Here is a 12,864-nt window from a genome sequence, read left to right on the forward strand (position 1 = left end):
TTGGCTTGATTTTAGCAATTCAACTCTAGGATAGGAGTCTGAATATGTATCCGTTGTTTAACGCGGGTTTCAGTGAGGCAACCTTAAGATGAGCTAGCAAAAACCTCTCGAAGGTCCAGTTGTTCGTTGGTCGTGAAGTAATCATTCACAGATACTATCGATATCGGTGGCACAATAACGATTATTCTGGATCTGGCAGGGAAAAGAATATGAGGGACAACAAGGAGAATATCCAATTCATTCCTAGGTAAATTGTGTTTCTTTTCGTCAACCTATTGTACCAAGATGACAAATGGCTTAGAGTTGCGTCCTTGGCAGTAAAAATTGCAGAACACCGAAGTTCTCCATTCTGCTCTACAGGTACTCATCCGGCATCGGGATAAGAGTCTCATTGTTTCCCGCGCACATTGCCGGATGTTCCTCGGGAAGGGCCTCTTTATCAGCCATCCTGACGTCGGAGCACTGCCATTACGTTAGTATCATCTCTGTTTGCAAATCGGGGAAACTGACATGGTATTCCACATTGCCTGTATGCGGATCCTTTCCCTCGAAATACATGACTCCCATCTCGTTGACCTCTGTCTGAAACGGGATCGTGACGTTCACACACAGCTGGCCTGAAGGCTGTATGGGTACATCCTGAAGGATGATGTGGGGAAAGTCATCTCTCTTCTTCGGCGCCCTGTTTCTGGTATATAGGACCGTTACGATATCCCCCGGATGTCCTGAGAACGACAGGAAGGTGCGCGAGAGACGAGGGTAGCCTTGAGGGTTATGTATGATATCTCCTTCTCTGTGTCAGACTACACTACTAGTGGACGGGAGATGAAGAGGAACATACCGCAGAAAGGGTCATACACCTCTATCTCTGGGCGAGTCTTGGGGTTTGGGCCACGGGAGCTCCATGGGAACTGGACGTGGAAGCCGGCGTGTGCAGCGGAGCTAAAGTTGACGTTGATGCTGAGGGCAAAGAGGGAGGGAATTGCGGTGAGGAGGGAAAGCATGTTGGAATGAATTCAGAGGAAGTACGGTGTAGGGGGACAGGGCGTGGTTGACAGAGGCCAAGTACAGCACGGTAAGTGAAGAGATCGAGGCGAGAAGTAGCTCGCACAGTCTGACAACCTCGGGACTTCTTGCTGCTCTCTCGAAAGAGACTACACAATCACAACCCTACAATGGCTGGTAATACAAGCTGGGTGGCGTCAGATTGTGGATTTCGAGGTTGCACCGGTCGATCTGTAGATGCCGATCCATCCCCACCTCCTGTGCCGTGGACGGACGTTTTCGTGTACGCTGTATGCTGACATGCATGCGGGCTGATAGCTGCACGGAGGGGTAGAGATCTATTTGTCTGACATGCAGAAGAGCCGAAACCCCGAGCCACTGTGACTCTACTCTCTCTGGCGATCAATTACGGTGAGCGATAATCAATGGCTCACTATGCGTCATGCGGTCCGGCTTTCCAGGCGGGTATCTGGAGTTCTTGCCAAAGCCAGCTTTAATGTTGAAACTGGCCTTCGCACATGGCGAATTCTACTCTCTTCCATCTCACTCGACCTTCTTTGACAACTCCTCAGAATGTTCCCCAAGGAAAAATTCAGCTCCCCTCAGTATGAGCCCCTTGCGCTCCATGAGGATGGCGAGGGCTCCAGCTCAACTCCTGAGAAGCGCTCCTCGTCTGAGGACGATGACTCTGGACCTTTGCTGAGAGGCTCAGACGATCTCCCGCCAATTAAGCTGTCCAAGCCCTCCCAGCTACCAACTCTCATCATCTACTTGTCCTTCGCTTTGGCACTACTGTCAACTGTGAACGTTGCCCTGCTTCCCAGCACATTTTCAAAGTTCAAAGCGTACCCTTTCTCCGAGTCTGAACTCGAGGACCTCCCTTATGGAAATGCGAGGCTAGGACTGGACAGAGCAGCGAAGGTGCTGCCCATTCCGAAAGCCTACCACCGCTCTTGGCCGGATAGAATTGCACGGGTGAGCCGTAAGTTGAAGGACGCCGTTTGGGGTCAGGGAGTGCAGGTCTATGTTACTGTTGAGGTTCGTCTCTGTGTCCTTTCTTTCCTCTTCTAGCCTTAGATATTCCTTGTGTTTAGGAAATAAGAGTGCTGACACAAGAGAAAGGACTCGACGGTCATGCGCTTCCCCATCCCCTCCCACGGTGCCAATACCTGCGCTCTCTCTTGGCGATCGCCGCCCGAATTCAGTGCTCGGACCAAGGACATCACAACCAAGGGTGACATAACTGAGATCGAAGTCTGGCAGCTGATCGCACCGTCAAGAACCACCCCGGCATCCAGCGTCTCTTCCAGTCTGGACGAGCTCGACTATGATACCTTGTCGTATTCGGCACTTCCCGTACGCGGAGAGCTACTCGGCGTGTTGGACCTCACAGACCAGCTGAACAGCACAACGGTGGAGTTTGCCTGTCCTGGAGAAGCAGATAGTCTAGTGGTGGAGATGAGGTGCCAGCGCGTGGCGTGTCATGTGAGCTTCAAGCAGATTGATATGCTGCCGAGGTTTGGGTTTGAGTTGCTGAGGAGAAGAGAATGAACTAGGCAGCGCGTGTATAATCCCTATTATGTTGCTTTCAGTCGGTATCGTCGTTCTCGTTGTTCACCTACCTAGCTTAGAATAGAGAATGGAAGCCCCGTCTCGGCGACTCAGTCCTTGCCACTTGTACCGCCAACCCTCTCACCTACTCAGCGATGTACTACTCTGAGGAATTACAGCACACAGAACCAGCTTGACCCTACATTCTGAACACAAATGAGAGAGAGATCTAGAGAAAGAGCGCACATCATGATCCAGCGCCTCGGGGTTAATCTAAAAGGCGGTGTGGTTAGGCAGTAGCTTACTCCCATACTGGTACTACAGGAGGGGTGACTCAAATCCGTACACTTTGATACTCAATTGTCAAATGTCCCCATCCGCATCTCTTCAATCGCGTACTATAAAGCTTATAGCCCCAAGATCCGTCACCTAGCCACTCAGATATCGCTCAGTTACCCAAATTTGCCCAATTACTATCGCGTACAACATGTCGTCCACTCAACTCGACGCCGAAGCTATCGCCCGGCTCTCCCTGCACGCCCCCGCTCACTTCGGCATTCAGCACTCTCAAACTATCCACCGCTTGGAACTCCTGCAGCGCTGGAACATCCCATTGGGGTCCAAGGTATTGGAGCTAGGATGCGGGCAGGGGGACTGCACGACTGTCCTTGCCTCTGCTGTAGGTGAGGAGGGCAGCGTGGTGGCTGTCGACCCGGCGGATTTGGATTATGGTGAGTCATCTCGCCCTTCTAATCATGCAGAAGAGGAAAGCAGCCAACTGATGACCCGTGCAGGTTCTCCGTTTACTCTCGGCCAGGCACAGGGCCACATCTCGCAAGGCCCACTGGGTGGGCGGATCACTTGGGTCCAACAATCACCGCACGACTACCTCTCCTCTCTTCCCTCCCCCAGTGACAGCGACAGCAAGGCATTTGACGTAGCAGTGCTTGCTCACTCCCTGTGGTACTTCGCTTCACCCTCGCTCATCGTCTCCACCTTCCACGCCCTCAAGCAGCACAGCAAGCGTCTCCTGCTCGCCGAGTGGTCGCTGGTAGCGACGCACCCCTCCGCCCAGCCTCATGTACTAGCTGTGCTCACCCAGGCGGCCCTAGAGTGCCGCAAACCTCAAGGCAGCAGCAAGTCGAATGTTCGTACAGTGCTAAGTCCAAAGAGGCTTGCTGAGCTGGCGCTGGAAGCAGGATGGCAGTTGCAGAGCGAGACCCGTGTGCAATGTGGGGAGGGATTGTTCGACGGACAATGGGAAGTCTATGCTTGTCTCGATCCCTCTTTTACAAAGCAAGTGGAGGAGCTGGTGACTGATGAGAGGGAGCGGGCGGTGGTCTTCGCAACGCGGGATGCGTGCGAGGCGAGCTTGGAGGGCGTTCAAGGAGGTCGGAAAGGAGTTCGCTCCATGGATGTGTGGGTTTCTAGTTTCGTCTGAACTGGAGAGCGGAGTTTATACGAGTACTCTTCTGAACACGACCACTGGCTCTGCCCCTGCTCAAATAGCTCGAAATATCATTGACATTATGACTTGGATGCTACGAGTCTAGTCGGGACTAAAGCAGTCGCGCCGTACATATTGACCTCAAGGTCTAATCAATTATCTACAAATTAGAAGTGAATCCCATACTCATTCGTTTTAAAGCGCAAAGGCGAAAGCAAAAAGGAAAATGGAATAGGTTTTCATCAACATCAAAAGTCCCGCCTAATCTATCTACTTCGTCCGAAATCACCCAATCATCCCCTGCCAAGCCGACCCTCTAAAAGGTAAAAGGGTTGGGCATAACCTCGAGCGTATTCCTCATCTGCTCCATCTCGATGAGGTGGTCAAACGAAGGCGAGCCGGCGACGCGCGGGTTGAACGGCGCAAAGTCCCACAGGTAGCCCAGCGTGCGCAGGATCGACGTGGCGCTGTACGACACCGGCTTGCCCTGGCCGTCGGTGCCGAGCCTCTCGACGTGGCCCCGGCGCACCCAGGGGGAGATGATCCAGGTCGGCACGCGGCCGCCGAGGCGGTCGAAGTTGAGCGTGTAGGTGCTGCCGTCGGGCGTCGTCTCGGTGTAGGTCTGGTTGTCCGGGCGCGGGGCCAGCGGGGGCGGGACGTGGTCGTGGAACCCGCCGGTCTCGTCAAAGGTGACGATGAAGAGCGTCTCCTTCCACTGCGGGCCGTTGCGCAGCGCGTCGTAGATCTGCTTGAGGACGACCTCGCCGTCCGAGATCAGGCCCGAGGGGTGCATCGACGTGGTGCCCACGCCGCAGCAGGTCGGGTTGATGAAGGTGAACTCGGGCAGGCGGCCGAGGTAGGCGTCCTGGAAGAAGCTCTCAAAGGGCTTGATGTAGTTGGCGTTGTTCTTGCCCGAGGCGATGGTCCAGGAGAAGTACTGCGCGTCGGAGCCGCCGGCGGTGTAGCCGGCCCAGGTGTGGTTGGTCTCGCTCAGCTGCTGGAAGATGGAGCGCTGGGGCAGCTGGTGGTTGCTGAAGCCCTTGTCGTTGGTGCCGTGGCCCCACGACGTGCCGGACAGGATGGAGGCGCGGTTGGGGTTGGTGGGCTGCACACGTAGAGTCAGTATTGCAGTGTGCTGCTAATAGGACAGGTCACTCACACCGGGGACACCGCTGTGCCAGTTGTTGAAGGTGACAAAGTTGTGCGACATGGCGGTGATGACGGGGACCTGGTCCTCGGTGTAGTAGTTCATGACCTGCTTGGCCAGAACAGCGGGGTCATCCTGGCCGCCGTGGACGCGGAGCTGCTCGTGGACGAAGCCCTGCTGGTTGGGAGTAAGGGAGCCGTTGCTAATGGCCGCATTGTCGGGCGAGAAGCTGCCATAGAACTCCAGGTTGTTGCCGTGGACGGAGTGATCAGGGTCATCCAGGATGGAGTCGAAGTCCTTGGCCTCGGTGCAGACCTTACCCTGGGAAGGGTCGGTCAAGTTGCGGGGGTTGCAGAAGGGGCCCTTGCTGATGGGGTTGTCCAGGTTGTGGAGCTGCTGGCCGCCGAGGAGGTTGTCCACAGAGCGGTTCTCCATGACGATGAGGACGACGTTCTTGATCTTGTCCTTGAGGTTCTTGATGGACTCGGGCGAGCCGGCGACCAGGTTGAGGTCGCGCTTCTGGGCAGGGGTGGCGGCGACCATGCCGGCCACGGCGGCCGTGAGGCCGAGATAGGCGAGTTGGACCATTGGACACGCTTTGGCAACAATAGCAGCTTCCAAGCAATGGGTTAGATGGCTATGTGGTTGCGCGTGAGTAACCAGCACCAGATCTTCACAACGCAGGGGATCACGTCCACGTTTTATACCTCGTATTCGATAAGACTCCTCCCAGAAGGGACCTCTCCTGAACCCTCGGCCATCGGATAGTCGGCTGCCTCGACTGCCTTCTACTGGGCCAATAGCTTTCCGAGCATATGATCTTATTTTCCCACTATCTCTTGCATCTAATCTCTCCTGCATCACACGTGCTCCACGTGGGTGCACCTTCCGTACTCTACGCCAGACGCACAGAGCTTTCGGAGCTGCATGGAAACAATGAGATCTTCCTCTCTCTGCCTAGATTGGGTATGCGACTAGACTAGCAGCTTAGACCGTCCTGCCGCCGGTTGACACAAGCTTAATTGTTATACAGGGGTCCATCCACCATTCCAGGAGAAGCCTTGACAAGCTTTGCTAAGCTTTAGTTGACAGAACCCTTCTCGAAGACAACGTGGGCCGATCCAGTGGCCAAGACAGAGCCAAGGATCCACCCCCTGAGTGGGGAAAGAACCAGGAACCGGGGACTAATGCTGCAGCTCCGTTGACAATAGTCTGATGCAAACACCTCTTTGAAGGGAACGAATAATAATGTTGCCATTAATCACACATTCCTAGCCGGGTGAACCGAGCCCCGAAAACGGCCGGCCCAAGAGCCACAAAGGATGCGGGTGTTTGCCGTGTCATAACCAGCCCATTGGATGTCTCAGAAGCTGGCACGGGCCGGGAAAGGGAACAATAAAAAGAGTGTCATCCATCAAAGATAAGCGTCGTGTGCATCTACGTTCGGAAGTCGACGCGAGATACGGACCTCTCACACTTCTTGAGCAGGCTAGTAGGCCATTTTCAGATGCTTACGCTGCCCTTCCCTGACCTGTCCCCTGGGCCTTCCTGAGCCTCGCCTGAGCCTCCCTGGGCTCTCTAATCTCATACAATAGCGTAAACATCCATTACAGACCTTCTTTAGTCTTATCTTAAGCTACCATAGTTTTAACCGTAAATATAAAAGACCTACCTTTGACACAAGTGGTTTAGACCATCTTGACAGCCAACGACCACTTATTCATCCCACACCTTCTTCTAGGCACCGTCCACAGCCGGTGAAGGGGGCAGAAGTACTACACGTGGACTTTCCGTAGTCAACCTTTTCGTCGTAGGCGTAGTCTCGACGGTGCCTTTAGGCTTTGTCACTACCTTCGTAGTAGTTGTTGTGGTGCACCTAGTCGTGGAGCGAATGTCAACGAGTATCTCTACTGGCTTTTGCAACGATCAAGGGGCAACTCGAGGAAGCAGTACCTACACCATAAGCCGAATGGGAAAGACTAGGGAGCCAAGGTGCTGGGAATGCAGAGTAGGTGTATTCAAATCTGGAGTAAAGACCAAACGCGAGCGATGCCAGTGGAATGATGTAAGAGAAGTAAGAGAAGAGCAGATAGCATTTCGGGGAGACACTTGAAAGCTTGCCTCGAGCTTTAAATAGGCCGTTCTACTGAGCGTTCACTGAGCATTTGTTGGGCATCAAAGATCATGCATATAACTCTGCAGTTGCGTCTACCTACCCCGCTTTGTCAATCCCCGCTTCCATGCATTGATTGATTGGCTTGTAGCATCTCGATGAGAACCAGGCATCTCCTTGGCCACGACTCCGCCCTGCCTGCAATACTCTGGCACCTAGTCATCCGCCATTTCTGGCTGTTACCTCGTGACTTGGCTGACAGCTACGTATTGCTGACCGACACCTGTGAGCTGCTCTTGGCTTTCCCATGTTTGTTTCCCACACACGGTAAATTTACGGCTGGTTACTAAGCTCGGCGGCTCTACAGTACATCACAAGCTGGGAATCAGTTGGTGGTTGGTTATCACCAAACCCCAACATCGGCATCCGGTTCAATTTTCACCTGCAGCTCTCTAGGCTATTGAACCGTCGGGACTGTAACCGGCTCGCCGATGACATGTCATCTTCACGAGGCAACAATCTGGACGTTGCGCCTGTATCGCAGACAGTGGAGACACATGGAGAGCCCCCCACCATCTCATCCCTTCAAGACTTGACGATTGTGGAAGCATGGGACCTGGACACGAATTCGTCCAAGTACATCACTTTCTACCTGGTCACTGCTGAGGAAGTGGTGTACTTTGGCGAGTCAACAAAGAACAAAAAAGACATGACCCTCGAAGAGTACAGCTCTGCACTGAAGCTCGTCCCGGACAGCGAAATCTACCCGGAAACTCCGAAAGATGTCCAGTTGACACTCGCCCCTGAGAGCCTAGCCGAAGATACAGCCTACTTTAAGCGTCCCGGTCTCACCTCCTACGAGACTTTGAGGGACACGGGTTATGTCCCCAAGGCAGTACTGGATGAGACTCTTATCATGGAGCAGATCTCGAAATCACCTCATGCGAACATCGTTGGCTATTACGGCTGCCGGGTTAGGCGCTGCCGGATTACTGCCATTGTCTTGGAACGGCTTGATCAGACCTTGGAGCAGCGTGCTTCAACCTCGGGCGTTCAGGACCTTGACCATGATCGGTTGCTCGCGGAGCTTGAGTCGGCGGTGGACCACCTCCATTCGCTGGGGCTTGCACATAACGACATCAAGCCCGAAAATATCATGATAAGGAACGGGGTTCCAGTTTTAATCGACTTTGGTTCTTGTCAGCCATTTGGAAAACCCCTGCAGTCTCTCGGGACCGACGGGTGGTGCGAGGAGGTCTTCTTCACGTCGGAGAGGAAACACGACCTGTACTCTCTAGCAAAGTTGCGGGACTGGCTACATACACAGAATAGCAAGGGAGATAGTGGCGAAATGCAGTAGTGTCGTTCACATGATAATCATTCTTGAAAGTCCCATGCCGAGTGCATGTTTCTTGTCAAGTTTCAGTGCTAGCCGGCATTTTATACGAGATAAGCAACGAACTGAACTTCGTTGAAAAGCCTAGTGGGCATCTTATTGCGATTTTGGCGGAGCGAGGCTCTACTGGAAGTGAGCTCAGATGAGGTCCAGGTGTGGCTCAGCTAGAACAGACAGTTATTTAGGTCTAAAGATCAAAAGGGCCTTTGGAGGGGTTCATATCAGACTTTGACTATGTTGGAAATTGACCAACTTTAGTATATTTGGCTGGATGAGAGCGACTTTAGATATCCACGGGGGCTGAGTCCACCAGGAATGAAGTTGGACTCGCTGGTGAAGAATGGCAAAACAGCCGGTGTCTCCAGTACACATGTATTGGTGCCCTAATTCAAGCTTCTCTGCAAATACCGGTGTAGTCTTCTCGTTGCTCAGAACCATCCCAGGAGACGTAAATCACTCGATCCGCAGTTGCACACTCGACGACAAACTTCTGGCAAGTTGGCGACTACGTGGATACCCTCGGGGCTGGCTTCACCAGCTGCGCAGTTACTGGAGGAGAGAGAGCCCCTTATAAAAGAGGCTGGCGTCGAGGGTTCAGGAATGATTGACTTTCATGAGCTGTGTATATTACCTTATCCTGTATCCATTTCCGCTCCTAAAATCAATGTCGGACATGAGTACTTTCCTGAATGCTGGCGCAGCTGTGTCTGCGTTCAGTCCAACACGATCATTCAGTATGTCCCTCAATGCGCAATTTCAAATCAGAGGATCTCGATCCATCTCTCATCTTCACCACCAGGTCAACATTGCCGTTCAAGGGCAATATTATGGTACCCGTTTCCAAGCTATCGTGCAAAATCATGTCCTCAGTCAAGTTTTGAATCAACATCAACCCCAACTTTCTGCTAAATAACTCCTCGCGGATATAGAAATGTTGAACACCGTAGAGCAATGACCCCACCTGGGACGTTACTTGGAGACAGAAAGAAGGCCAGAGAGGGTTGTCAGCAGGCCGCCAGAAGATTACCCAAGCAGTTCCATCCTCCATAGTCTCGAGAAAGGGCCCCATCGGGATGAAGCCCGGTGTACATTCGGACAGGGGCCAATCCGGAGCAGAATATCCGGTTGTATGAATGATATATCCTTTGGCTTCTATCTCCTTCGTGAGAAGATTGACAAGTCTCGGAAGCCACCAACGACCTCCGAACCTTGGAAGTTTGACAGTCATGGGTGCAGAAATTGAGCGACTTGTCCAGATTCCTCTGTTGTCACCAGCGATACAGAAACATCTCCACGACGTCAGATCTGAAGTATATTCATGATCGCATGTGCTGTTCTGTAAGAATAGGCCCAGCTGGCCCTCCGGTCGACGGCATTTCAGCAGCAATAGAATGCCTTGACGCTCATCATACGTCACTCGTACTTCGTGGCTGACCCGACCCGAGAGCTCGACCCGACGCAGATACACTCCGTCTGGGTTCGATTGCACCTCCGTGTGAAGACAGATATTCCTACGGGATATCTCAAAGGACTCGCCTGAACGGGAAAGCGATGTGACCTGTCCACAACCTTCGAAAAACTTCGGAAATGGTGACAATAGCCCTAGCTGGTGAGATGAATACATCACTGGCTCTACTGGCACAGGGTTCCACGCGAATATTGAACAGTCGTCTGATTTCGCGAGGATCTCTTGTTGAAGCCTATAGAAGGCCTTGTAGCCCTCCCCGTAGATGAGTGGCATATGGATATCAAAGAGACCCAGAAGGCAGTAAGCCTCATCTTCAAGCCTGGTGGTGACCCTGTTCGCAACCCACGACATTCGACTGGCGACGCTGAAGGTACCCAGAACCTTCCGGATATCCTCACGACCGTGTAAGACCTCCCTTGGGATCCGAGTGATCTCCGAGATGCAGCGCATGAGCGTAATGCGCGTGCCAATCTCCCTCCACGAGCTGTTGAAGAAGACCACTTTATCTGGGGCGATGAGCTCTTGCAGCGTCCAGCCTCTACTGAACCATGCGCTAGTATGGAAGGCCGAGTCTGAGGTCTCTGGGTCATCGTCCAGCACATCGCACAGGTAGGCGTATCAGACGTCAGACTCTTCGTATCACTGGAATATGGAGTTGATGGCCTCGGATAGCTCAGCGCTAGAAGACTTGTCGATGCAGCAAGTGTCGATCCAGACAAGTCTGTAGCCATCATTCGTAGCAACTTGACAGCACTTTTTGATCTTCTCGAAACCTTTCTTGTCTTGGTAGGTTCCATTCTGAAAGTCTCGAAAAGTAACCTCCTCTTCTTCCCAGCGATGGGAGAGAATGGCATATGGTGGAGGTCAGCCGATGCATTCTGCAATAGCCCACGTATCTGTGTTGAGAAAATACATCTTCTCCAGTAATATGTCTTAGTCAACAACGTACGCAGCGAGAGGATCGTAGTACTGGGCTCGGATGGTCTGGGGCTGGGTCGATTACGGAGGCCCATAGGGCAGACTGTGACAAAACCACTTTTCCAGCTAACCCTACCCCATACTGATTTTGAAATACACTCCCAGTCAATTTAGGACCCCACCTATACAGGTAAAAGATACTTATAGGTACCTGCAAGATCCCTCTATATATTTCTATAATTACAGAAGGGCCCTCATATCTAAGGCCCTTCTGTAAATATAGGGCCCTTATATCTGGGGCCCTTCTGTAAATATAGGGCCCTCACATCTGGGGCCCTTCTGTAAATATAGGGCCCTCATATCTGGGGCCCTTCTGTAAATATAGGGCCCTCACATCTAGAGCCCTTCTGTAAATATAGAGCTCTCACATCTAGAGCCCTTCTATAAATATAGGGCTCTTATACCTAGAGCTCTTCTATAAATATAGAGCTCTTATATCTAGAGCCCTTCTATAAATATAGAGCTCTTATATCTAGGGTCCTTCTAGAAATATAGAGCTCTTATATCTAGGGTCCTTCTAGAAATATAGAGCTCTTATATCTAGGGTCCTTCTAGAAATATAGAGCTCTTATAACTAGGGTTCTTCTATAAATATAGAGCTCTTATAACTAGAGCTCTTTTATAAATTAAATAAATATATTTATAAAAATTTAATCTTTATTTTTATAGAAGAGGTCTAGCTAGCTATAAGAGCCCTGTCTTAATTTTACAGAAGGGGCCTGGCTGTAAGAGCCCCGTCTTGATTTTTAAAGAAGGCCCTTTAGAAGTAGATAGGTATATTACTAGCTAGGAGAGAAATAGACTAAGATAAGAGATAAGAAGACACTAATCCTAATCTGACTTAGTGGTGGTGTGAAATCTGAAAATAAAATGACATTAGGGTGGACCTAAACATCAAAAAGTGGTTTTGTCACAGTCTGCCCTATGGGCCTCCGTAGTCGATGGATGATCCATGGATGCCTTGCGAAATTTTCCTTGACATCCCCCACTGATCTAGTACTGCCTCACATGACCTGGCCTGAGCTGAATCTGCAGGTTTCAGGCGGCAAGGTGAGGGAGTCAACGCACCAATCAACCGATAGACTCGGACCGGCAGAAGTCACCGTAGCTGCGCAACCGTCCACACGAGGACATGGTGATGTACTGGAATCCTCGATCAGAAACTCAAGCAAGATCCAAATCACTCTGTCGCCACATGCTGACTTTGATTTGATATCTGACTACAATAGTGGTGCGGAGCTGAGAGTCTCAACCGATCCCAGCTACGTGTAACAGGGGCATCAGCGTGCATCGGAAATATACTAGGCAGAACAGTAACTCACTTGGCAGCTTACTTCAGAGGGTTTTACAGAGCCCAGAGGGTAGGGCTTAGGCCCTGTCAGAATACTAACTTGCAGCAGTGCCACTTTGGAATATCGGCGTTAAGGCCATCCTCAATCAGAAGCTCGATGATTCAGCACATCTTATTGGATGCTTTAGACGCTGTTGACACAGCCCCCAAGAGTAGGCAGTGCTTGATCGTAACGCTGCCTCGGGTCCTGCCACGCGACACAAGTCCCTGGCATTAGACCTGTTCACCCGAATTAGATTTTGACTCTGTTTTGTCCATGCCATCATCAATAGGGACATAGTTCAGTACCGCTAGGCGGCGATGGTGAGGCGTATCGGAATAGCAACACCAGCCCTGCTAAATGTAGCTAAAGCCATCATCACCAACGGCCATTTGCAAGATATATAAGAAGGGCCTGGTTATCACTGG

At 51.7% G+C, this 12,864-nt stretch overlaps 5 protein-coding genes across 5 annotated transcripts; 3 read left to right on the forward strand and 2 right to left on the reverse strand.

The window, feature by feature from the left end:
* Nucleotides 1–354: 354 nt before the first annotated feature.
* E0L32_002539 (uncharacterized protein) lies at nucleotides 355–1,004 on the reverse strand (the record flags this gene model as incomplete). The annotated part of the gene is made up of 3 exons (XM_031136739.1): nucleotides 355–462; nucleotides 511–764; nucleotides 842–1,004. The coding sequence occupies 3 exons, from the start codon at nucleotides 1,002–1,004 to the stop codon at nucleotides 355–357; spliced, it is 525 nt and encodes a 174-aa protein (XP_031000393.1).
* A 574-nt stretch (nucleotides 1,005–1,578) lies between these two features.
* On the forward strand, nucleotides 1,579–2,556 carry E0L32_002540 (uncharacterized protein; the record flags this gene model as incomplete). Its single annotated transcript, XM_031136740.1, has 2 exons — nucleotides 1,579–2,043; nucleotides 2,128–2,556. The coding sequence occupies 2 exons, from the start codon at nucleotides 1,579–1,581 to the stop codon at nucleotides 2,554–2,556; spliced, it is 894 nt and encodes a 297-aa protein (XP_031000394.1).
* A 487-nt stretch (nucleotides 2,557–3,043) lies between these two features.
* E0L32_002541 (uncharacterized protein) lies at nucleotides 3,044–3,997 on the forward strand (the record flags this gene model as incomplete). Its single annotated transcript, XM_031136742.1, has 1 exon — nucleotides 3,044–3,997. The coding sequence occupies one exon, from the start codon at nucleotides 3,044–3,046 to the stop codon at nucleotides 3,995–3,997; it is 954 nt and encodes a 317-aa protein (XP_031000395.1).
* Nucleotides 3,998–4,319: 322 nt separating this feature from the next.
* On the reverse strand, nucleotides 4,320–5,693 carry E0L32_002542 (uncharacterized protein; the record flags this gene model as incomplete). Its single annotated transcript, XM_031136743.1, has 2 exons — nucleotides 4,320–5,108; nucleotides 5,163–5,693. The coding sequence occupies 2 exons, from the start codon at nucleotides 5,691–5,693 to the stop codon at nucleotides 4,320–4,322; spliced, it is 1,320 nt and encodes a 439-aa protein (XP_031000396.1).
* A 2,066-nt stretch (nucleotides 5,694–7,759) lies between these two features.
* E0L32_002543 (uncharacterized protein) lies at nucleotides 7,760–8,623 on the forward strand (the record flags this gene model as incomplete). The annotated part of the gene is made up of 1 exon (XM_031136744.1): nucleotides 7,760–8,623. One exon carries the CDS (start codon nucleotides 7,760–7,762, stop codon nucleotides 8,621–8,623), a length of 864 nt encoding a protein of 287 aa, XP_031000397.1.
* Between the last annotated feature and the right edge of the window lie 4,241 nt (nucleotides 8,624–12,864).

This window comes from Thyridium curvatum (genome assembly GCF_004353045.1).
Source record: "Thyridium curvatum strain D216 chromosome Unknown NODE_10_length_634906_cov_78.760910, whole genome shotgun sequence".
Taxonomy (NCBI): Eukaryota; Fungi; Ascomycota; class Sordariomycetes; order Thyridiales; family Thyridiaceae; genus Thyridium; species Thyridium curvatum.